We start from the raw sequence: 23,703 nt of genomic DNA, 5'->3' as shown, positions 1-23,703 counted from the left end.
CCTAGACCTAATTCAGATGACAAAATTCTGGAATTTGAGCTGCTGCTGTAATGGGATCAGACTTCTGAAGACCACTGGAGCAAATGAATGCATTTCGCACAGGAAGGACAGGAAGCATTGGGGGCCAGAAGATGGACTGCGAAAGGTCGCTTTTTAGAGGGCTCCCTATGAGTTCTGCTTCCTGGTATTCACAGCTTTGTATAATCCCTTCCTTGTGAGTGTGGGCTAGAATTAGTGACTAGAATGCAGTGCAGGTGATAGGTGGTCAATTTTGAGATTAGGTCACAAAAAGATTATGGCTTCTGGATAGGTGCATGCACTTTTACTTGCTCGCTCTGAGGGAGGCCAGTTGCAATGTTCTGAGTTGTCCTAAGGAGAGGCTCATGTTGCAAAAAACCATGGGAGCCCCCCAGCCAACTGCCAGCAAGGAACTAAGGCCCTCTGTCCAGCAACCCACAAGGAACTGAACCCTGCCAACAAGCATATAAAGGAACTTAGAAGTGAAGCCTCTCAGTTGAGCCTTCAGACGAGATGGGAGCCCCTGGCCAACACCTCATGGAAGACCTTGAGCCAGAGGACCCAGCTAAGCTGTATCCACATTCTCAACCCACAGAAGCTATGATATGTGTTTGTTATTTTAATCCACTAAGTTTTGGGTTAATTTATTATGATGCACTAGATAATCAACACACCATCTAACAAAATTAAACCACAACCTTTAGGATGCATCCTTTTACAAGACTCACTGTTCATTTTCTTCCCTGCCCAGGAATCTTTTTCCAGGCTTACAAAGTAAGCTGAGAATTCTCACCTAACTCACCAGGAGATAAAGGGTTAGTTGGGGCACATTCTATCAGAATAGTTTGCATACCCCTTAAAGATGCAGAGATGTTGACACACTCCTTGAAGTCAGTAAAGATTGGTTGGAACTTTGGAACTAAAGGAAAGTAAACCCAGAAAAATCTAGTAAAGAGCAAAAGATAATGATCTCTCGAAAAAACAAAAATTATGGAGGTTCCCAAAGACCTGAAGAGAGGGGATGAAAGGAGAACATGAAGAAAGGGGTCAAGGAACCAACCTTGTAGTTTGCATTTGCAAAGTCTCTCCAACTACAGGTGAGAAATAGGGGTCAGGAAGAGTCGAGACCTCACTGATTTTCTCCAAAGGTGGAGTCTGAGGTAAAACATCAGGACGACCGAAGTGGACGCCTGGAAAAAAGAAAAGGGAAGAAAATCAATAAATAAAAAAGAAAACAAAACGGGGTGGGGGAAATACAGAGGGAAAAAAGTGTAACTTGGCTTTTCCTGGATATGAATGGGGAGGAGAGGTTCTAGGCAGATAATCTAGGGCTCAGAGGGAGGGAGGGAGTCCCCAATCACATGGGAACCCCGGCCCTGGCGCTGACCTGGCTCCACTTCCGCCTTGGTTGTCACTTGTGCCTTGTGCTCCCCAGAGACCGATGTCTGGTAAGTAATGCAGGAGTTGCCGCTGGGGCCTGCTCGCCGAGAGAAAGATGAGCCAGACCGAAACTTTTTGGAAGGAGAGGGTTTCACTTCAAAAGGCAAAGAGAAAGCCTACTTAGCACCCACCCGAGAAACCATCACCGAGACACATACAAATTGCCAGCATCCCCAACACAGACCCAAAGGTGCTCTGCAAAGCGGGAAGAAGGACTAATGTCAACAAAGACAGGCTCTATGAACTAGAAAGGGTGTGCATCTCAGTTCACCTCACTCTGGAAAGCAGAGAACCTAGAGGAAAGCAGACACATACATATCTTGCCCCCACTACACACAACCTCCATGGCTTGCTTCCACCCGATGAGGTGTCTTCCATTCTGTCACTCCCTTGTTCTTTAACAATATCCTCCAGCTCAAGCTGATGAAGATGACCCTTTCACTCTGCGTGCTTGTAGCATTCACGCACACAGCACCATGGTACTTTACACTTGCTTATATGCCACTTTGAAAAGACTTTGAAGGAATTTTCCCATGTTTTTTAATACTGTCTGGCATGCCTAAGTCCTCTCTGCCACACTGAGGAACAACTGAGGCCTATAATGAGGAGACAGGAAGAAGGAGTTGGAAATCTGCCAATGGCAGCAGCACTGGAAGGCTGGAAAAGAAGAATACTGGCACTTTCCAACCAAGAAAGTTGAGGGAAGAGAGTAAGAATGACTGCTAAGTACAATCAGTAAATGCTTCTCCAACCCTTTGATCCTAGTCTGAGAATTCCTTGGCCCTGGGGATCTGAAGAGATAACAGAAGACTGGTAATATGCTTGCCTATCTCTGTCTAGAAGTCTGGCTTTATCTCAGCCTATGGCATGGATCCTGCTCCCACATTGCCACTCCCTAACCCCCACCCCGCCCCAATCCCACCGATTTTCCCAGAAATGCCCCTCACCTCAATGACACACGAAGGGAGAGCCAGGGGAAAAGCAGCAACTCGGAAACCACTGGGACAGACAGAATGACTGACATAAAGACGGGCAGCAGCTCTCATGGGATGTGGGTGGAGCAGAAGAGGCTTTGGCAGTTCCCTGACAGAGGTGTCTTGCCCACCCATCTCCTGGAGTAAGGGAGTCATTGGGGGGTCATCTGGTAGAAGCCACTTACGGGGTATCTTCTTGAACACTGTGTTGCACATGAAGCGCTGGAACCGTTCAGCATAGAAGCCTGGGCGATGCACTGATACGGTGTCCTACAGAGCAGAAGAGATGGCTGCAGAGTTAAAGAGGGGGAAGGCCCGGCAAGAGGATCGCTATTTAGTCCAAGGGCTATTTTCCTCTAGGCTGAAACCCTAACAGAAGGGCAGAACCCACAAATGAAGTAAGAAAGAAGAAATCGAGGGCGTCAATCACAACTGAAGGAGCCAGGAGGAGAGCCACTAGCAAACTGTTACTCACCCCATCGTGTACCAGGGCTTTCCAAGAGTGCTCCAACTTCTTAACAAACCTGCCAAGAAAAATGTGTATCGCACAGTCACCAAGTTTTTAAATGAATGACAGTTTTCTCTTTTATGAAGTTAAAAGAAGCTGAGAAAGCACTCCCTCTATTACACATGCTTTCCAAAGAACAGACACAGTAGTACTTGTTCAGGACAGCGATCAAAGCTGTTTCTAAGGAAGTTCATTACCTCCCCTATTGAAAAAGGGAACTTAGTATGTCCCTGGCAAGTCAGGGATAAGAACATTTGTCACAAAAGGAACAGTGAAGGGACAGATGAGCATGCCTGGAAGACATGAGTTAAAACCGGATGATAATACTGTGAAATAGTAAACCAAGGTCTGTCCAGTCTTCACTAGTAGTTGAAACCTGTTTAAAGGGACGCCTGGGTGGCTCAGTGGGTTAAAGCCTCTGCCTTCGGCTCAGGTCATGATCCCAGGGTCCTGGGATCGAGCCCCGCATCGGGCTCTCTGCTCAGCGGGGAGCCTGCTCCCTCCTCTCTCTCTCTGCCTGCCTCTCTGCTTACTTGTGATCTCTGTCTGTCAAATAAATAAATTAAAAAAATAATAATAAATAAAAACCTGTTTAAAGGGGTAACACTGGGACCTAGCATTTCCAAATTCTCCTTGTCACTTCACTGCCTCAGTTCCATAGGTTAATAGCACAGGACACAGTGATCCTCTGGTTTTTCCTCCAAGGAAAAGAGGAACATGTTTCCAGCAGTACCCCAATGTGGAGTATGATTCATCTCACAAGTTTTTCACAAAGAGCCAGACAGATGGTGTGTTCTACCCCGGTGCTTCTGAGGACTGACTCAGTTCTCCACAGAGGTATATGTTATGTTTTGGATGGTGGCAGGGTAACGAAGCCAGGGAGACAGGCAAAATCAAGGAAATAAACTACCATCTGAAACCCAAGGAGGTAAGCCACTAGAATCCAACCCACTGTGTTCCTGTTTCAGGAAGAATTTAGTGACAAACCCAGCTAAAGGAGAAATGTGAATGGTTATCTGCAAACACTCTGTCCCCTCATTTGGGATCCATATGCTCCTCACCTGTAAGACTGGAGAATGTCAATGATCCCAATATAAAGCAGCAGCCTTTCCCCTTTACTGTTGCGGGCAGGGATGCCACCCATACTGTTCCAGAAGACAAGAAGAAAACAGTAAGAAAACCCCTGGCCTGGCACATGATGGCTTCTCCTCACCTCGAGTCAGATCAGGATAGGGAACTGAGACCTAAACATAACTGCCCCATCTTTCATAAGCTGGGGAAGAGTGAAAACCTTCCTCCAACCCCAAGAGCCACTCTGGAGTATGAATTATAACCTCTTTCTCTCTAAGTCTCACTCGTCTGCTCTCCGACCCCAATTCTACCAAAGAGAATCTAAAGTCACCCCTACTCAGCAACACTGAAAACGCTCAGGTAACTCTGCACTTCCTCAGTACTTTGATATTTTAACTCACACTACTAGGACACTCTTCTTGAGGTTCAGTAAAGGATACGTTAAAAATAAAACCACTGGGATGCCTGGGTGGCTCAGTGGGTTAAGTCACTGCCTTCCATTCAGGTCATGATCCCAGAGTCCTGGGATAGAGCTCCTTGCTCGGCAGGGAGCCTGCTTCTCTCTCTGCCTCTCTCTGCCTCTGCCAGCCTCTCTTCTCTGCCTGCTTGTGTGCTCTCTCTCTCTCTCTCTCCCTGACAAATAAATAAATGAAATATTAAAACAAAACAAAACAAAATAAAACCACTTACAAGACATTTCTGATGCTTCAGTAAATATACTTCCTTGATAGATAGATCCATCATGGTGAGAAAGGCGCCTTCCATAAAGCGGCCTATAGTAAATTACTTCTGGTGAAGTTCTAATAGAATAGGCTGACGTGTGTCTAAGGCTCTGAGTATATTCTTCTTGAAAGGTGTTTTAACTTTAAATAGCTCTCCTTCCCAGATGTACTACAGATCCCCAACTTAAGACCTCTTCTTTTCCTTTTACATTCTTAAGTTCTACAGTTTTGTAAGTGTTAATGCTATCAGCTTAAATGCTGAGTCGGGGTTATTCTTATTCCAGGAGCTGCATCCTTTCTTCAAGAAAAAAATACCATGACTCTATGTTCTCCACCCTGTTGCCCCTAAGCCCACTCACTGGTCATCAGTCTCCATGGTGCCACCTCGCCGAGCCTCGCCCTGGATAGATTCCATAGCCGTGGAATAGAGAGCCTTTTGGGGGGCTGGTCTGCGAGTGTCAGCTGAGGATTGCACTTCACTGCCTAAGGGCTCTCTTTGTGCATGATCTATGTTATGGATTGACATCAAGAGGCTATAGTCCATTATCTTAAAGCTCTGCAGCACCTAAAGGAAGGGGAAAAAAAACACATTCTGAGCCTTGAGAAGTATGAAGATTTTTTTTAGGATCTCACAGCTTTCCTGATTCAATTATTCTTTTATTTATTTATTTTTAATCTTTTTTTCCCCCCAAATACTTTATTTATTTATTTGACAGAGATCACAGTAGACAGAGAGGCAGGCAGAGAAAGAGGAGGAAGCAGGTCCCCCCTGAGCAGAGAGCCCGATGTGGGGCTCGATCCCAGAACCCTGGTATCATGACCCGAGCCGAAGGCAGAGGCTTTAACCCACTGAGCCACTCAGGCGCCCCATCTTTTTTTTTTTTTTTTTAAACTTTTTAGAAAGATTTTATTTATTTGAGAAAGAGAGGGAGAGGAAGAGAGAGCATAAGACAGGGAGGGGTCAGAGGGAGGAGCAGACTCCCCACTGAGCAAGGAGTGAGATGTGGGACTAGATCTTGGGACTCCGGGTTCATGGCCTGAACCAAAGGCAGTCGCTTAACCAACTGAGCCACCCAGGTGCCCTCATTTTTTTTCTTTTTAAGATATTATTTTTTTTCAAGATTTCAGAGATACAGAGAGACAGAGTGAGAGAGAGGCACACAGGGAGGGGGAGGGAGAGGGGCAGAGCCAAAACCAAGAGCTGGATACTCAACTGACTGTGCCACCCAAGGGCCCCTAAAGATTTTATTTTCAAGTAATTTCAACACCCAACATGGGGCTCAAACTCAAAACCACAAGATCAAGAGGTGCGCGTTCCCCCAACTGAGCCAGCCAGGTGCCCCAAGATTCAATTATTCTTGACTTTCAGGGTTAACTATAGGCTTATCCTTTGCTCCTCCTACTCCCTGGGGAAGAACAGATTAACCTCCTCTAGTCACTCATTATTTCTATCCCCTCAGCTTTCTTCTATTTGAGTAAATATATATTAGGCCACTGCCTAGCCCACAACACCCTCTTTGCTTGTTCCTTCCTTGTATCTCTTTGTGAAAAGAGCCCTGTATTCAAGAGAATGTGGAATACATATTTGTGCTGTTAAGAATCCACAAGTAGGGGGCGCCTGGGTGGCTCAGTGGGTTAAGCCGCTGCCTTCGGCTCAGGTCATGATCTCAGGGTCCTGGGATCGAGTCCCGCATCGGGCTCTCTGCTCAGCAGGGAGCCTGCTTCCCTCTCTCTCTCTCTGCCTGCCTCTCCGACTACTTGTGGTTTCTCTCTGTCAAATAAATAAATAAAATCTTTAAAAAAAAAAAAAAAAGAATCCACAAGTAGGGACGCCTGGGTAGCTCAGTGGGTTAGAAGCCTCTACCTTCGGCTCAGGTCATGATCCCAGGGTCCTGGGATCGAGCCCCGCATCGGGCTCTCTGCTCAGCGGGGAGCCTGCTTCCCCTTCTCTGCCTGCCTTTCTGCCTACTTGTGATCTCTGTCAAATAAATAAATAAAATCTTTAAAAAAAAAAAAATCCACAAGGACAGTCTGGTCAAAGTACATTTCATGATGGAGTGAATCTGTTGCAGGACTTTATATGACCAGCTTTGAGTCAGGTCAGTATTTCCTGAAGCCCTACCACATGCAGGCATTGTGCCTGTTCACAGGGATACAAAGATACTCAAGAGTTTCTGTTCTCAGGGCACCTGGTGGCTCAGTGGGTTAAGCCTCTGCATTCAGCTCAGGTCATGATCCTGGGATTGAGCCCCACATCAGGCTCTCTGCTCAGCAGGGAACCTGCTTCCCCCCTCCACCTGCCTCTCTGCCTACTTGTGATCTCTCTGACAAATAAATAAAAATCTTTAAAAAAAAAAAAAAAGTAGTAGAAGAAAGAAAAAAATCCTCCTAACCTTAAGATGGAAGAGATAAAAGTTGGCTTACATCCAGAAAGAAAACAGCTGATAGAGGCTGAAGCCAGGGAAGGGAAAGGAAGCAAGACATGAAACAGAACCCTAAAGAAACAGTTCTGAAAAAGTGACCTGTAAGAAGCCATCACATTGGGCAGAAAGGAGATTAAAGATGGGTAAGCGTAGACATGTTTATAAACTGGAGATGGGGGCAGGACAAATGGATAGTATGTAATACAATAGAGGGGTAGTCTGCTTAGAAACAAGGCTGGGGGATAGCAGTCAGAAAATGGTTTGTAGGCTGCAATCATGTGACATCTGTGCTGAGAGGAACAGGAGGTGGAGTGGTGAACAATAGGCCAGATAGCATCAACCTGTAGAGATGCTGGTGGAATAGACACAGGTGTGTGATTTCCTTCAGCAGCACTCAGGTTCCAAGACATAAATCTGAATCTGGCAGGCAGGACCAAGATCTGAGGAATGATGGTACTGGTATGAAAATAAGGAGACTGTAGGATTATGAGGCCTAGGAGAGGTAAAGAAAATGAAGCCAGGTCGGGGAGGATAACAGAACACAAAAATGTAAAGGCTCAGCAATAACTTAATGCAAAAGTTATTTTAAATGAAGTCTGGGACATATGGAGCTAAGGAACTGAGTCCCATCTTGCACTGATTTGAACCTTAAGAACAATAAGCTGTTTTAGTGGCTGAGATTTCTGGTATTTGACAGGGAAGGAAATATAATAAACTCACCAAACAGTCACGCTGTAGGGTCTTACACAGAGCACTGTACATGTCAGCATCCAAAAAAAGACCATCTGGAATATCTTGTAAGAAGTCCAGGTCTTTAAAGGTGGGGAGAGGCTTCTCTCGCTCTTTTTGGGAAGCCCGCCGTTTGTAGGTTGAGCCCTTGAGGTCATATTTCATGTGCATCTTGACCGACCGTGGTAAGAGATTGTTCATCACCACAATTCGAATGTTCTTACCACCTGCCTGCACACAGTACAGTCCATAGAATTTAGGCAGCAAAGTGCGAGGATTCTGGTTGAGGTTCTGAGAGCACAAAAGTAAAAAGAAGCAGGAGAACAAGTCAGACGATTTTCAGTGAAACTCAAGGGTAAAAGTTGCCACTCTCTTTCCTTTGTCTGCTATATGGGATTCAGGTACAATCTATCTGTCCATAAGCCCACATCAAATTTGTTTACAATTTCCTAATTCAACTACCTCAGTGATTGGATCGCCACCAAGGATGAAAAGATTATGACTTAAGTCGAAGGCAGATGCTTAACTAATGGAGCCACAGACTGTCCAATACAGTAATCAGTCAGGATACTTAATATATGATGGGTATTCTTTTAGAGAGGCTTAAGAAAAGATCATGTTGAAAAAGTCTTAACTCTAAGCCCTTGGTATAGTATATTCTTGTGGCTGTGATGCAAAGCAAAACTAACTTCTCCAGAAGCTCTGAGAGCAGTCACTCAGAGTTAAGATGGAGTAGAAGTAACTTCATTCCCTAGTGTAGCAGGTGGATTAAGAACAGAAAACAAAATTATCACTGAATTTCAACTCTGGGTAGGATGGTCTAAGTCAAATAACACTTAAAATAAGACAGATGGGGTCCCCGAGTGGCTCAGTCATTTAAGTGCCTGCCTTCAGCTCAGGTCATGATCCCAGGGTCCTAGGATGGAGCCCTACGTGGGGCTCTTCAGGGAGTGTGCTTCTCCCTCTCCTTCTGCCACTGCTCCTACTTGTGTGCTCTTTCTCTCTCGTTATCTCCCTCAAATAAATAAAATCTTTTATAAATAAATAAATAAATAAATAAAAAAAATCTTAAAAAAAAAAAAAAAAAAAAAAGACATAAAAAACCCTTTAGCCCCAGAGAGGCAAAAGAGATGGGGCAAAAAGCCCCAAAACAAACTACATCTTTTAAGACAGAAATGCTGACTTTGTGTTGCCCTTATTAAGAGAGTCTCCAAGCCTTTTTTAAAGATTTTATTTACTTATTTGAGAGAGAGCACAAGCAGGGGGCAGGGAGAGGGAGAAGCAGGCTCCTCGCTGAGCAGAAAACCTTACACAGGGCTTGATCCCAGGACCTTTGGACCATGACCCGAGCATAAGGCAGATGCTTAACTGACTGAGCCACGCAGGTGTCCCAAGAGAGCCCCCCAGCCTTGTCTAGGAGTGGAATGGGCAGCAGAGGTGGCCAGTGCTCCTCTTCCCTCACCATGTAGTATCCTGGAAGCAGCTTCTGCAGAAACTCCGCTTCTTTATGCTGAACCGTTTTAATAATGAATTCATCATCGCTGGACACATAGAAGAGGGAACCACTAGCTCCAGAGTTGCAGAGTTCAATCAGCGGCTCACTGCAAAGAGAGTACTGGGGCCCAGGAAGAAGAAAGTAAGTTCAGAAATACCAGGGCCTGTCCGACCAGAAATTAAGTACAGATGCAATTCTGTTCTAAAGGTATATTAGAGCAAGACTGGAGAAAGGGTCTTCCTTTAGGAGGAGGCCTCTGATACTGGAGTCATAGAGTCCTGGGAACGAGGGCTTACCAAGTAATCATCAGGCCGGATACCAAATAACTCCCGAAAGTAACGGAAGGCAACAGGTGCATAGGTCTTGAACCGAAAGTCATTGTAGTGATGAGCAGGGGTCAAGTTGCTCCCTTCACTGTAGGGTTAAAAAAGAAAAAGCTGTAATTTACCAGTCCCTGTCACCCGGGAAGTCCACCCTGGGCAGACACTCAAAGTAACCCAGAAGCAGGCCAATATACCCCTTTTGATAGAAAGAGAGGGATTAGATGAGTCGTTACTTAGTGGGACAAAGCCACAACATGGGGATTAAGACATGGCACAGGGAGTCAGACTGCCCGTACCCAGTGCACTGAATTGCTTTTTAGGGCTCACACCACAGGCCGGAGGCTTATGGAAGCATTCAAAGGACACCATCTGCTCTCTAAAATCTCTATTCCTATTCCTTTATCACCCCAAGATCAAGTTAAGGACTGGACATTGGGCACATGCCTAAATTAGACCTGAACCCCCAAAACTGGCCTGAGGTTGATATGAAAAAGCCACACTTCCCAGGACATTCCCCTGAACATTAAACTTTGTACCTGGGGAAGAAGATACTCTCCACAACATAGAAGTCTTGCATGAGGACATCACGCTCTGGTTTGGTACTCAGGCTTCCCACAGTGTGAGTAATGCCTAACTGGATGGCACCTTTCAAGGCAGATGAGGTTGTCTGAGAAACAGAAGAGAAAATAGGGAAGTTTCTAGTATTAAATCTGATCAGAACAATAAAAACTCAGGAGAGAAGAGCCAGAAGAAGCACTCAAAAGCAAATAGCACTTCTGGTACTTCAGACTAAGCGGTGGCAGTCCAATTCCTCCATCCTCTTGCTTTACATGGCAGTTAAGCCTGCTAAAGGTTGCAAGGATATGAAAATACACAGTAGCAAAGGCAGGACTGAGTCAGCCTGAGCTAGGCAAGGTGTTCCTACTTCTCCAAATTTATAGCTGGAAGCCACAAGCCACATCAACATTTGGAAGATATGTTGTACTGAGAGAAAAATTTTAAATCTCACTTCAAAGATTCCTGTGTGCAGAATGTCTGGGGCTCTCCAAACATTTTATTCATGAAATATAGACTGTAACTAAAATACGGACTGATATTCCGATGGACTACCTGGCTACAGAAGCTTCAGTCCTTTAAGGCAGAGCCTGACTCATGTCCCAAGGATGACAGGCTGGCAAAAAAAAGTTCCTAATTGAAGAGAAAGCCTGAAAGACTCTAATTATTTCTGAAAGAAGTGTTTAGATTTAAAATGATCGCACTATAGTCAAAAGCAATGAATTCAAGAACCTCACTCTTACAATCCCATGGGAAAATATCAAATCATCTAGATCCAAACACTTACCACTGGCCAGAGACAGCTACTTAAGTTCATTAAAATAAAAACTGAAAATCTGCCTTTTCAGTCTTACCAGCCACATTCAAGTATGACTAGTGGCTACTACTGGAGGACACAGATTATAGCACATTTCAATCACCGTAGAAAGTTCTACTGGACAGTTTTGTTCTAAATGATTTCCCTTATCCCCGACTCTTACCAAGTATTAAATTACTTGTATTTCTACTTAGTCTTCATTAGGCACTAAAATGTTAACTAGAGTGGTACCTGCCTGGCTCAGTCAGTAAAAAGCATGTGACTCTTGGATCTCAGGGTCATGAGTTTGAGCCCCATGTTAGGGTCAGAAATTAATTTACTTTAAGTAGGCTCCATGCCCAATGTGGGGCTCAAATTCATGACCTTGAGATCAAGAACTGCATGCTCTACTGACTAAGCCAGCCAGGTGTCCTGTTAGAGATTACCCTCTGCCCCCCAAATTTTATACATATACACACACACATACACATACATATATATATATAACTAGATTTTGAATTAGCCTAGAAACTCATCTTTTTGTCTCAATGTTCAGCACATAAGTAGAGCTCAATAAGTAACTGCTGGATTGACAAGGGCCTCAAGCCCATTCCCAGAGCTGGTCAGGTACCTGACAATGCAATAAAGACAGAGAACACCCACAAGAAAAATTTACATGGGCCAGAACTCCAGGAACTCCAAGATATCTACATACACTGTATCAAACAAGGTATAAACACTCAAGGGAAAGGTTGAACACTGTCCTTGGGAAGCCTGAGCACCTCCCAAAGTGGTCCAGAACTGAAAGCAAACTCTAAAGTCCAAGTTGTATGATAGCTCTTGTGCAAAGGCTTAGGACATCAAGAAATGAGACAAAATGTGGAGAATAAAACCAACGGGACAGAACTATCCCTTCCTGGACTAAAATGAGTGTTCCACCCAGACACACCTTTTTATACGTCGTCTCTCCTGAGGAATCAACACCTCGGTGGCCTATTTTCTTGATGGGCATGCCAGAGGCATAAGGAACCTGGAAAAAGAAGAATCAAAATTAGCATATGATCCCCATTTAATAACACCATATAGCTACTGTGATACATTAAAACAAACTGAACACTCAACCCACCCATTCTACGTTACAAATATTTTGTAAAATCTTCACAAGACCCACACAGTTTTAGTATTGTTTCCAAATGAATTAACTGGCTAAAAGGACACAGAAAATTCCAAGGGACACATATTTCACTTTTGATCCTAGAGAAAAAAAAGGGGGGAGACATAAAAAAATGAGTGACATTAAGGAAAAGTAGAGACAAGAGAACTATGAAACAGCTGCTCCAGGAAAAAGAACAAACCTTAGTTCACAAAAGGCAGGTTAAACGTAGTTCCACAGACCTCCATCTTTTTTCACCAGCTTTCTTTCAGAAACCTCTACCCCTGTAACTTTCAACCTGACATGAAACTACCTGCTCAAAGTGCATTCACCAGTAAAAATGATCTAGCCACTCACAAATGCAAGTACTGCAAGCTTAGGAATTAAAAAGCTGAGGCAATAAGATAACTCCTCTGAGATAGGAGCCCTCAGTGCCTTGAAGAGACTCCTGGGAACAGGATATGGCTTTGTTTTCCACCCACAGGATAGACCCTAAAATAAGGAAGGAGTAATACCAGTACAGCAGAATTTAGAAGGCTATTTCCCACATCAAGATGAAACACAAAAGACGCAAAGGTATTCTTCGTGATGTTAGTACTCATTAAGTTAATAAGCCAGAGGCAAAAAAGCCAGTGTAAATAGGGTGTCATGATCTTAGGGCCTGATATTCAAGTCTACTCTTCTTTCTAAGGCCCTTACTATCAGAAAACCCTCAGTATATCATTTCAAAGATCTTGGAAGAGGTTCTAAGAGAAAAACCTAAAATCTCAGGCCAAAGGGGGTCTGCACTCTGAAATCCAGTCACAAAACCCAGGAGAGAGGGAAGAAATAAGAGGTTTGGGGAATACTGAATAGGAAGAAAGTTAAGTAAATGGAAGATATTCTGCACAGAAAAGAGAAACTCAGGAAATTAACAGCATCTGTATGGTTAAAAGAAGTTCTTCAAATTCACTGAAGCTATGCAACCAGGAAGCAGTAACAGCAAAACCAAAGAGTAGGCTTTAGTGACGAACTATGGGGGTTTTAATCCCAGACTTATTAATTGTGTGACCTTGGGCCAATTGTAGAACCTCTAATCCTCACTCTATTTATCTATAAAACATGGATAGCAATGGTACTTAGCTCACAGGAGTGTTTACCAGATTAAATAAGAATAAAGGATGCTTAGATAAATTATTTAACTCTTCGGTACACTACCTTTGATACATTAAAAAAAAAATGCTCAATCAATGCGAGCTATTATTACTATCTATAATAAACTACAACGAAAGTAGCTGTTTAATCTCTAGTTTACCAAAGAGATGTAAGAAGTTCTTCAAATTCACTGAAGCTATGCAACCAGGAAGCAGTAACAGCAAAACCAAAGAGTAGGCTTTAGTGATGAACTATGGGGGTTTTAATCCCAGACTTATTAATTGTGTGACCTTGGGCCAATTGTAGAACCTCTAATCCTCACTCTATTTATCTATAAAACATGGATAGCAATGGTACTTAGCTCACAGGAGTGTTTACCAGATTAAATAAGAATAAAGGATGCTTAGATAAATTATTTAACTCTTCGGTACACTACCTTTGATACATTAAAAAAAAATGCTCAATCAATGCGAGCTATTATTACTATCTATAATAAACTACAACGAAAGTAGCTGTTTAATCTCTAGTTTACCAAAGAGATGTAAAAATCCTATCTAGCTTCCAAGATTCAAGTAGGGAGAAAATAAAGATGTCATAAACAGGTATCCTTCTATTCCAGAATTAAAGTTTCAGAAATATGTATCAGTATCAAACTCACCTCAGACGGCACGGATCTCTTGATTCCTGATGCTGTCAAAAGAATAAACAAAACCACAATCAGAAGTGTACACACACACACACTAGGGCCCATAATTTCTATCAAGCACACTGAAACAATTGGGGTTTGAGTCCAACTAAACCTGACAATGAGCTCCTGCCTCTTGCTCTGTGATACTAAATCCTTTTGGATAGGGATTTTAAATATCCCTTCCTTTTCTTCCATACTCATAGAGCCCTTATGCATACTCCATTCTTGTTCTAGTCCCTTTTCTTAGTCAGTTCTCCAGGAAATATATCTGTTCTTGATACACTTAACATCACCAGGATAAAAGCGTCTCATCTGATACCATGGCTGAAAGAGAAAGGGCATAAGAGATACATAAGACTCACTGGAGAGTCTAGGGCTTAATTAATAATTCTTCCCGTAGAGCTAAAAGGGTAAGAACTTCTGGAGTATATCTGTGGTGCTTTACTCCTCTACTTATTATTTCAGAGAAAGGTAAAGAGTTGATCTATAAAGATAAGGCAGTTAAGGATAAGAAAACACAATGTTGAAATAATGATTCTGCATCCCTACCTCATTTTGATTTCTGCTGCAACTCAATAGGAATTTGTTAGCATTTACTTACTAAAGTGAGTTTTACTTACCAAATATCTTACACATCAGTGCAGATGTGTAAGATAATTGTGTAGTTCAATCTCGTAAGTATTATTACTTTTATCCATTTAAATTTAGGAAAGATTTTAAGAACATGTTTACAAAATGACTAAAAGAACCTATCTATAGAAAATCTACTCTGAAAGGTTAAATCAGTTTTTAAGGGTTTGTCATCCCCATAACCTTCATTGATGATCACACTGGAGACACATGAACACTCAGGAAGACAGACTGTTGTGTCGTTCCCCCTACCCCCCAAGCTACCCCCATTTATACTGGAAAATATTGCCCTTCATATACAAAGACTACTGATACAGACCTATAATCTAATTCTAACAAATTCAAAGGGAATAATGATTAGCCATATTAAAGAAAATTAAAAAGAGGAGCCTAATGGGATGGATCTGCAATAACACCTGAGCAGGACGATCCCAGGTTCCAGTGTATGTTTAAGGACTAATGAGGCAGCAACACATGGGATTAAGGGCAACAAGGTGAAGCTCTAATTATCATTGTTTAAGGCAAATAATCAAGGGCCCTGAGAATTTCAGAATATAGCTGGGCTCAGAGGAAAGGTTATGATAATAGCCTTAGTCGTACAGAGGCCACAGACCACATACTTCTGTTACCAGTAAGCAGAGCAGCAAAACTTCCTTCCCCATAGTGAGTCAGGGTGGCAAAAAATGGGGAACAGATGGTTTTCATTCTTCTTCCCGAAATAGGAGGCAATGGAAATGTCATCTAGCTGTTAGGAAGATCTGCTACATAAAATGACCCAGAAAACTGGAAAACCAGAAAAGCCCCATTACCTACACCCTTTATAGATGCTTCATCTTTAATCACATCAATTTCATCTGGGTAAAAGACAAAATAAATTAGTATTGGAACCCCAAGCTAAAGCTTCCAAGGAACAGTAAGGATAACTCTGACTTATGAATAAAACTGCTACTGACTTACTATAAAATTTAAGATGTCCATCAACAAAGAAGAAAAGGCCCAACCTTTTTTTTTTTAAGATTTATTTATTTGATAGAGAGAGAGAGCACAAGTAGGCAGAGAGGCAGGCAGAGGGAGAGGGGGGAAGCAGGCTTCGGGCTGAGCAGAGAGCCTGAAGCTGGGCTTGATCCCAGGACCCTGAGATGATGACTTCAGCTGAAGGCAGATACTTAACCGACTAAGCTACCCAGGCACCCCAAGGTCTAACCTTTTATATCTTATAAGCTTTTAGCCAGGAGTCAATATGCTGAGCTATTTAAAAATCAGAAGACTTGGGTTCAAATCCCTATTAGATCAGACAAATTGTTCTCTATGCTTAACTAAAACAATGAACCTGTATTAGAAACCTTATGGGGGTGCCTGGGTGGCTCAGTCACTAAGTGTCCTGGAATGGAGTCCTGAGTCGGGTTCCCTACTCATTAGGAAGTCTGCTTCTCCTTCTCCCTCCAACCTCTCCTCCTTGCTCGTGTGCTCTCTCTCAAATAAATAAGTAAATAAGTAAAATCTTTTAAAAAAAGAAAAGAAAAGATGGGGCACCTGGATGGCTCAGTGGGGTGCCTGGGTGGGCTCAGTGGCTTAAAGCCTCTGCCTTCAATTCAGGCCATGATCCCAGGGTCCTAGGATGGAGCCCGGGTTGGGAATCTCTGCTCAGCAGGGAGCCTGCTTTCTCCTCTCTCTGCCTGCTTCTCTGCCTACTTGTGATCTCTGTCAAATGGATAAATAAAATCTTTGAAAATAAAGAAATAAATAGGGGCGCCTGGGTGGCTCAGTGGGTTAAGCCTTTGTCTTCGGCTCAGGTCATGATCTCAGGGTCCTGGGATCGAGCCCTGCATCGGGCTCTCTGCTCAGCGGGGAGCCTGCTTCCCCCTCTCTCTCTACTGCCTCTCTTGCCTACTGGTGATCTCTGTCAAATAAGTAAATAAAATCTTAAAAAATAATAATAATAAGTAACAAATAAAAATAAATAAATAAAATTGAAAAAGAAAAGAAAAAAACTAAAAAAAAAAGAAGGCTTGGAGTGCCTGAGTGGCTCAGTCACTAAGTGTCTGCCTTCGGCTCAGGTCATGATCCCAGAGTTCTGGGATCCCAGAGTCCTTAGTCCTGAGCCACATTGGGCTCTCTGCTCAGCAGGGAGCCAATTCTCTCTCTGCCTGCTGCTCTGCCTGCTTGGGCTCCTCTCTCTCTCCTCTGTCAAATAAATAAAATCTTAAAAAATGGCTTTATGTAGCGGCTCCTGGATAGCTCAGTCAGTCGAGCATCAAACTCTTTATCTCAGTTCAAGTCTTGATCTCAAGGTTGTCAGTTCAAGCCCCACAGGGCATCATATAAAAAAAAAAAATCTTGTGGATGCCTGAGTAGCTCAGTCTATTAAGCATCTGCCTTCAGCTCTGGTCATGATCCCAGCATCCTGAGATGGAGGTCTGTTTCTCCCTCTCCCTCTGTTCCCCTCCACTTGTGCTCTCTCACTCTCTTTCTCTCAATAAACAAAATCTAAAAAAAACAAACAAAAAAACAAAAACTAAAACAAAAACAAAAAACCACTTATGTAAAGATTAGATGAGATAAGCTAAATCAAATGGACCATAAAGTCCTATACAAATGTATTCTTTCTGTGTGATTTCTAAAGCAAAAGCAAAATTGGGCTCACAGCAAGGTTTAATGCTCAATTACCTAGACTTTCAAGGAATTTTAATTAGCATCTCAAATTACTTGGCTCCTCCCAAACTCCTCCACCACACCCTCCTGCAACTGCACACATGCAAACTACAGAATCACTGATTCTCCACTTGATCTTAGCCAAAAGGAAAATCAGTGTATTTTCAGTTGAAAAGACAAACACTGATTCTAGACTCCTTAATCAGTGCTTGACCTAGCCCTTCCTTTTTTACCACTGAGGAAAAAGTCTGGAAGGATCTGGAAGAACCAAGAAGGGCCAACATCCCAACCTCTTTGACATTCTTATCAATGGAGGGTAAAAAAGGCAGTTAAATGATTTCAAAGCACAAGAGTTAGTAAGAAAGTCCTATACTTCCCTGAAAAGCTCTACCTTGCTACCTTTCCTAGTTTTATCCCACAACAGGTAGCTCTAGAGCTGCTATGGTCTTGCAAGTACCCAGAACCCGGGTGAGAGGACCTCACTCGGTGGAAGGGAAGCAGGGCAAGTGGCAGGAAGAACAGGCAGAGGGAGAAGCAGGTTTCCCACTGAGCAGGGAGCCCGACGTGGGACTCAATCCCAGGATCCTGGGATCATGACCTGAGCCAAAGGCAGACACTTAACGGAATGAGCCACCCATGTGTCCCATAAGCCTCCGACTCTTGATGTCTGCTCAGATCATGATCTCAGGGTTGTGACAGCCCTGCATAGGGCTCCCTGCTCAGCACAGAGTCTGCCTGAGATTTGGTCTCCCTCTGACCCTTCCCCTGCTCACAACTCTTCCTCTCTAAATAAAATCTTTAAAAAAATATAATAATCATCAGAACAAGTAACACAGGAGGAGGAGGAGAACAAAGACCTAAGACTTATTACTCTCTTCCTTGCCTGAAGGTTTTTTTTTTTTTTAAAGATTTTATTTATTTATTTGACAGAGAGATCACAAGTCAGCGGAGAGTCAGGCAGAGAGAGAGAGAGAGAAGCAGGCTCCCGCTGAGCAAAGAGCCCGATGCGGGGCTTGATCCCAGGGCACTGAGATCATGACCTGAGCCGAAGGCAGCGGCTTAATCCACTGAGCCACCCAGGTGCCCCCTTGCCTGAAGTTTTATTCCTGGGGCACAAATCAGACCTCTAACCTATCACAGAAGAATGGAAGGGAAGAGAAAAAATACCTATAGTTTTACCAATGTTGCTGTTAACACCCAGGTGGTCCAGAAACCCAATGAAGAACAGAGTGACATTTTAAGGAACAAGATACCATCTGCTAAGGCTGGACCACTTGGTCCAAGTCTCTGCTAATGAGAAACTCTCTACTGGAGAAGTCCATGAGACTGAAGAGTCAATAACATTGTACCTATTCACCTCATAATCAACCTTTCTCTCCTATTAGTACAGAAGGAGGAGGAAGAACAGAAGGCAGGAGAAGAAGTTGGGGTTGGGGGGAGAAGAGAGAAAGAAAAGACCAGAAGACCAACTCAGCATGGGCACACTGGGCTTGGTCATGCCAGCCAGCCAATGTTCAAGGGAAATGAGATTCCTCCCTATGCATAAGACCAGAATACTGTTGGGGCTGACTGGGTGGCTCAGTGGGTTAAGCCTCTGCCTTGGGCTCAGGTCATGACCCCCGGATCCTGGGACTGAGCCCAGGGTGGCTTGGGCTCTCTGTTCAGCGGGGAGCCTGCTTCTCCCTCTCTGTCTGCCCCTCCCCTCTCCCTAATGCCTCAAATAAATAATCTTTAAAAAAAGAAAGAAAGAAAAAGAAAAGACCAGAATATTGTTCAGCAGCAAGTTGGTTTTCTAGCATCTTTGCAAAAAAATTCTCTGATCAGGATATATTATAATCCATATCCATGATCCATATATATCATTCTCCTTTTGGGGTGGAAAAACAGAGTATAGGGCAGAGTTCAATGTTAAAATTTACTTTACCCAGTGAAAACTCTCAGGGACCTGCCTCCCCCATCTAAGCCAAAACTCCAAAGGATTATTAAAATGCCTACATGATCAGTCCACACCATGAAATGTAGCATGTGCTACAGAAGAGAAGAGAGCACACTACCCAAGGTCGGGGTGTGTATGGAGGCTGACAGCTTGGCTTCTCCTCATTGGCTCAATTTTAACACCTCAGTACCAGTTCAATGTTGAATTATTTCTGCTCCCCCTCCTCATTCAATTATTCAAAAACTACTGATCATCTGTTACATGTCAAGAAGCAATGCATATGCATTATGGACAGAGAGTTTTATGTTCCTGACCTAGAGGAGCTCACAAATTTTTTCTGCATTTCTTGCCATCACTCAGGCATCTCCACATTCTCCTAGTTCTCCTTAATACTGATTACAAACCTAAAATGAACAGATACCTTTTTAAAAAGGGTATTTCTCTACACTGACAAAATTTTTATTTGTACAACACCTTAAAAGCTTACAAATGGAGCTCATCAGACCCTTAAAACATTACTACAGGGTATGGGAACCAATTAAATGAAGTACTTAAGAGACATAGCCACCAAATATAACGTATGAAACTTGACTGCATGCTTATTAGAAAAACAGTAAAGTAGCGCTCACTTTGGCAGCACATATACTACAAATGGAAGGTTACAGAGATTAGCATGGCCCCTGCGCAAGCATGCCATGCAAATTCAAGAAGCATTCCATATAAACAAACAAATAGATTAAATAGATAAGAAAAATAGTAGTTTAAAAGATTTCTGAGACAAGATCCTCAAGAGAAGAAATTAAATAACCACTATTAATTCTGTAGATATGATGATGCTATTGTGTTATGTCGCAAGTCCCTACTCCCCTTTCCCCCTCAAAAAACAGTCCTTATCTGTAGAAATAACATTCTGAAGCCCTTATGCTGCAATCAGATGAAGACCAGGTTTGCTTTATAACATTCCACAGGGTGGAAGTTGGGAAACGAAGATGAAGAAATGCAACAAGTTTGGCAAAATGTTGCTGCTGAGTCTAGATGATGGGCACATGGAGGTTCCTTATACTGTTCCTTCTACTTTGTCTGAAAATTTTTATAATTAGAAGTTTAAGGAAAAAATACCATAGAAGAAAACAAGTCTAGATAATCAAGCTTCTTCACCTGAGCTAGCTTCTTTCTGAGAGGTTTTCTCTACTAAAAGGAAGCATCAAGATGAAGCTCTAACAGTGACTTTGTTTTTATACTGCACTAAGTTGGGACTCCTACTCATTAACAGGTCCTGGACCAAGAAGCATTCTAAACTACTAGTTAATGTTGCAGTACTAAAAGCAAAACAGACTGCATTAAAAAAAATTATTTTTGAGTGAATCAATAGATGTACAGAACCAATCATTGCAACACTGAACCCTAGTTCCTCTGCAGAAAGAAAATGTAAAATACCTAAAGAAGCAAAAACAACTGCAACAAAAGAAACCCCAGAGAAGCAAAGGTATACTAACTCTGGTAATTATTTTAATATTTTATTTATTTGAGAGAGAGAAACAAAGAGCATGAGCAGGGGAACGGGCAGAGGGACAAAAAGACTCCTTGCTGATCAGTTAGCCCGAGGGGCGGGCTTGATCCCAGGACCCTAAGATCATGACTTGAGCCAAAGTCAGATAGTTAACTGGCTAAGCCACCCAGTCATCCCTCTCACTTTGGAAATTTAAAAAAACTCTGGCCAAGCAAGCTCAGTCTGGCTGAGTTCCTGATGAAAGCTGATTTTTTTTTTTTTAAAGACTTTATTTATTTATTTGACAGACAGAGATCACAAGTAGGCACAGAGGCTGGCAGAGAGGAGGAAGCAGGCTCCCCGCAGAGCAGAGAGCCCGACGCGGGGCTCGATCCCAGGACCTGAGATCATGACCCAAGCCGAAGGCAGCGGCTTAACCCACTGAGCCACCCAGGCGCCCCGAAAGCTGATTTTTATTTTTATATATTTTTAAAAGATTTTATTTATTTTTTTTGACACAGAGAGAGAGATCACAAGTAGGCAGAGAGGCAGGCAGAGAGAGGGAAGTAGGTTCCCTGATGAGCAGAGAGCCCAATGAGGGTCTCCATCCCAGGGCCCTGAGACCATGACCAGAGCCGAAGGCAGAGGCTTAACCCACTGAGCCACCCAGATTCCCCTAAAGCTGATTTTTTTTTAAAAAGATGACTTGGGGCTTGATTCCAGGACCTGAGCTGAAATCAAGAGGCAGATGCTTAACTGACTGAGCCACCCCAGATACCCCATGAGAGGTGATTTTAAACAAAACAAGTTGAGGGACGCCTGGGTGGCTCAGTTGGTTAAGCAGCTGCCTTCGGCTCAGGTCATGATCCCAGGGTCCTGGGATCGAGTCCCACATCGGGCTCCTTGCTCGGCAGGGAGCCTGCTTCTCCCTCTGCCTTTGCCTGCCTCTCTGTCTGCCTGTGCTCACTCACTCTCTCTCCCTCTGTCTCTGACAAATAAAATCTTTAAAAAAAAAAAAAAAAAAACAAGTTGAAAACTTAACTCTTTCAGTCACAAATGATGCTATTTACCTATTACCAAGCTAACAAATCAATAACCATTTATATTATAAAAATATCATTCTGAAAGGCCCTGTAATATTTTTAGTCTAATCCTCTTTATAAAGAAAGGCACAAGCATAAGGGATGTGCTCAAAATCACAGACCAAAGATGATGACAGAGGCAGAATGGGAATTCACATTCCTAATCCCAACTCAATTCTTTCCTCTAAATCATCTATTTTCTGTTTTCTGGCCATCTAAAGTCTAGGTGGGCCAAGAAAGTACCAAGGGAACTAGAACGCTCTACAAACTAAATAAATCTCAGAATTGCTAATAGACAATAGGAACACATATTTTCTTTCCCTGGGTACCCTTTTCCCTTGGTACAAGGACATCTATTTTTCATTTTCACTGAAAGAGGATTAAGAGCAGAGTCCCTTCTTCAATTCCTCCCAATCTCTTTTTTTTCTTTTAAAGATTTACTTATTTGAGAGAGAGAGAGAGAGAAAGAGAGCAAGCAAGCATGGGGGGAAGGGACAGAGAGAGGAAGACAGAAAATCCAGGTAGACTTGGCACTGAGCAAGGAGCCTGACACAAGACTCGACCTCACAACCCTGCGATCATGACCTGAGTCCAATTTGTAACCAACTGCACCACCCAGGTACTCCTGTATCAGTCTTAAGTTAAAAATAATGACTACTCTGTTCCTCTGGCAATGGTCATCAAAGTTACTGGGGAAAACAGTAGGAAAACACCTTTCACTTCTTTTAGTGAGGTTATCCTTGTTCTGAACCAAATAATGCCTATATTCTAGAACAGCAGAAACTTCTTTCAAGTCTGATTCTTGAAAGAGCAGTTTCACAGTTTTATAGATGTTAAGGTCCTCACTTGTCTTTGTAATAAAACATCAACAACTTTAACAGAGGAAAAAAAGAGCTCTATTCATCTCAGGTTAAAGTTTTCTTTTTGGTGTATGTGGGACGGTGACTTGCTCTGATTAAAAGCATAAGGCTTGGGGTGCCTGGGTGGCTCAGTGGATTAAGCCGCTGCCTTCGGCTCAGGTCATGATCTCAGTGTCCTGGGATCAAGCCCCGAATCGGGCTCTCTGCTCAGCGGGGAACCTGCTTCCTCCTCTCTCTCTGTCTGTCAAATAAATAAATTTAAAAAAAAAAAAAAAAAAAAAAGCATAAGGCTTTTATGATTACTGAATTTTCAGTGAATAAAAAGAGGGCATATGATAGACAAACTCTTTTTGTTTTAGGGATCTTGTAATTGACTGCAAAATCAGTTACCAATCCTTGGCAATTAACTTTTCCTTTTCTTTTCTTTTTTTTTTTTTTTAAAGATTTATGTATTTATTTGACAGAGATCACAAGTAAGCAGAGAGGCAGGCAGAGAGAGAGGAAGGGAAGCAGGCTCCCCACTGAGCAGAGAGCCCAATGTGGGGCTCGATCCCAGGACCCTGGGATCATGACCTGAGCCGAAGGCAGCGGCGTAACCCACTGAGCCACCCAGGCGCCCCGGCAATTACCTTTTTCTTTTGGCACATTCACTTCTAAGATATTTGAAAATATCTAATGTAAAAGACTGAAAGTATCAGTAACTCCACATATTATGTACAGAAGAGCTCAAAATTCTGTTGTTTTCCAGGATAGCCAAGGTCAGAGAGGAAGTTTTTTTTTTGTTTGTTTTTGTTTTTTTAAAGACTTTATTTGTTTATTTGAGAGAAAGGAGGTGAGAGGGCGCCTGGGTGGCTCAGTGGGTTAAGCCGCTGCCTTCGGCTCAGGTCATGATCTCAGAGTCCTGGGATCGAGTCCCGCATCGGGCTCTCTGCTCAGCGGAGAGCCTGCTTCCCTCTCTCTCTCTCTGGCTGCCTCTCCGTCTACTTGTGATTTCTCTCTGTCAAATTAATAAATAAAATCTTTAA

General features: G+C 42.9%; 1 protein-coding gene and 1 non-coding gene across 6 annotated transcripts in view; one reads left to right on the top strand and one right to left on the bottom strand.

Moving 5' to 3' along the window:
- PIP5K1A (phosphatidylinositol-4-phosphate 5-kinase type 1 alpha) overlaps window positions 1-23,703 on the bottom strand; it is a 39,022-nt gene that overhangs the window by 2,969 nt on the left and 12,350 nt on the right. For 2 of the 5 annotated variants that reach the window (XM_059376116.1, XM_059376117.1), the window contains exons 2-13: window positions 14,000-14,031; window positions 12,004-12,084; window positions 10,240-10,370; window positions 9,677-9,794; window positions 9,348-9,500; window positions 7,877-8,176; window positions 5,093-5,298; window positions 4,002-4,085; window positions 2,908-2,956; window positions 2,618-2,702; window positions 1,406-1,552; window positions 1,079-1,208 (exon numbers count right to left, since the gene is read on the bottom strand). In XM_059376116.1, coding sequence (XP_059232099.1) covers window positions 1,079-1,208; window positions 1,406-1,552; window positions 2,618-2,702; window positions 2,908-2,956; window positions 4,002-4,085; window positions 5,093-5,298; window positions 7,877-8,176; window positions 9,348-9,500; window positions 9,677-9,794; window positions 10,240-10,370; window positions 12,004-12,084; window positions 14,000-14,031 — 1,516 coding nt within the window. The remainder of the gene's footprint in view (window positions 1-1,078; window positions 1,209-1,405; window positions 1,553-2,617; window positions 2,703-2,907; window positions 2,957-4,001; window positions 4,086-5,092; window positions 5,299-7,876; window positions 8,177-9,347; window positions 9,501-9,676; window positions 9,795-10,239; window positions 10,371-12,003; window positions 12,085-13,999; window positions 14,032-23,703) is intronic. The other 3 variants (XM_059376118.1, XM_059376120.1, XM_059376121.1) reach the window with 2 other exon arrangements.
- On the top strand, window positions 19,869-19,972 carry LOC132002332 (U6 spliceosomal RNA). Its single transcript, XR_009399828.1, has one exon. It is a non-coding gene; the product is annotated as a U6 spliceosomal RNA (small nuclear RNA).

The sequence above is a fragment of the Mustela nigripes genome, chromosome 14, assembly GCF_022355385.1.
Source record: "Mustela nigripes isolate SB6536 chromosome 14, MUSNIG.SB6536, whole genome shotgun sequence".
Classification (NCBI taxonomy): domain Eukaryota; kingdom Metazoa; phylum Chordata; class Mammalia; order Carnivora; family Mustelidae; genus Mustela; species Mustela nigripes.
Note: the sequence above shows the minus strand (reverse complement) of the source record. Positions and strands in the feature narration are given on the sequence as shown.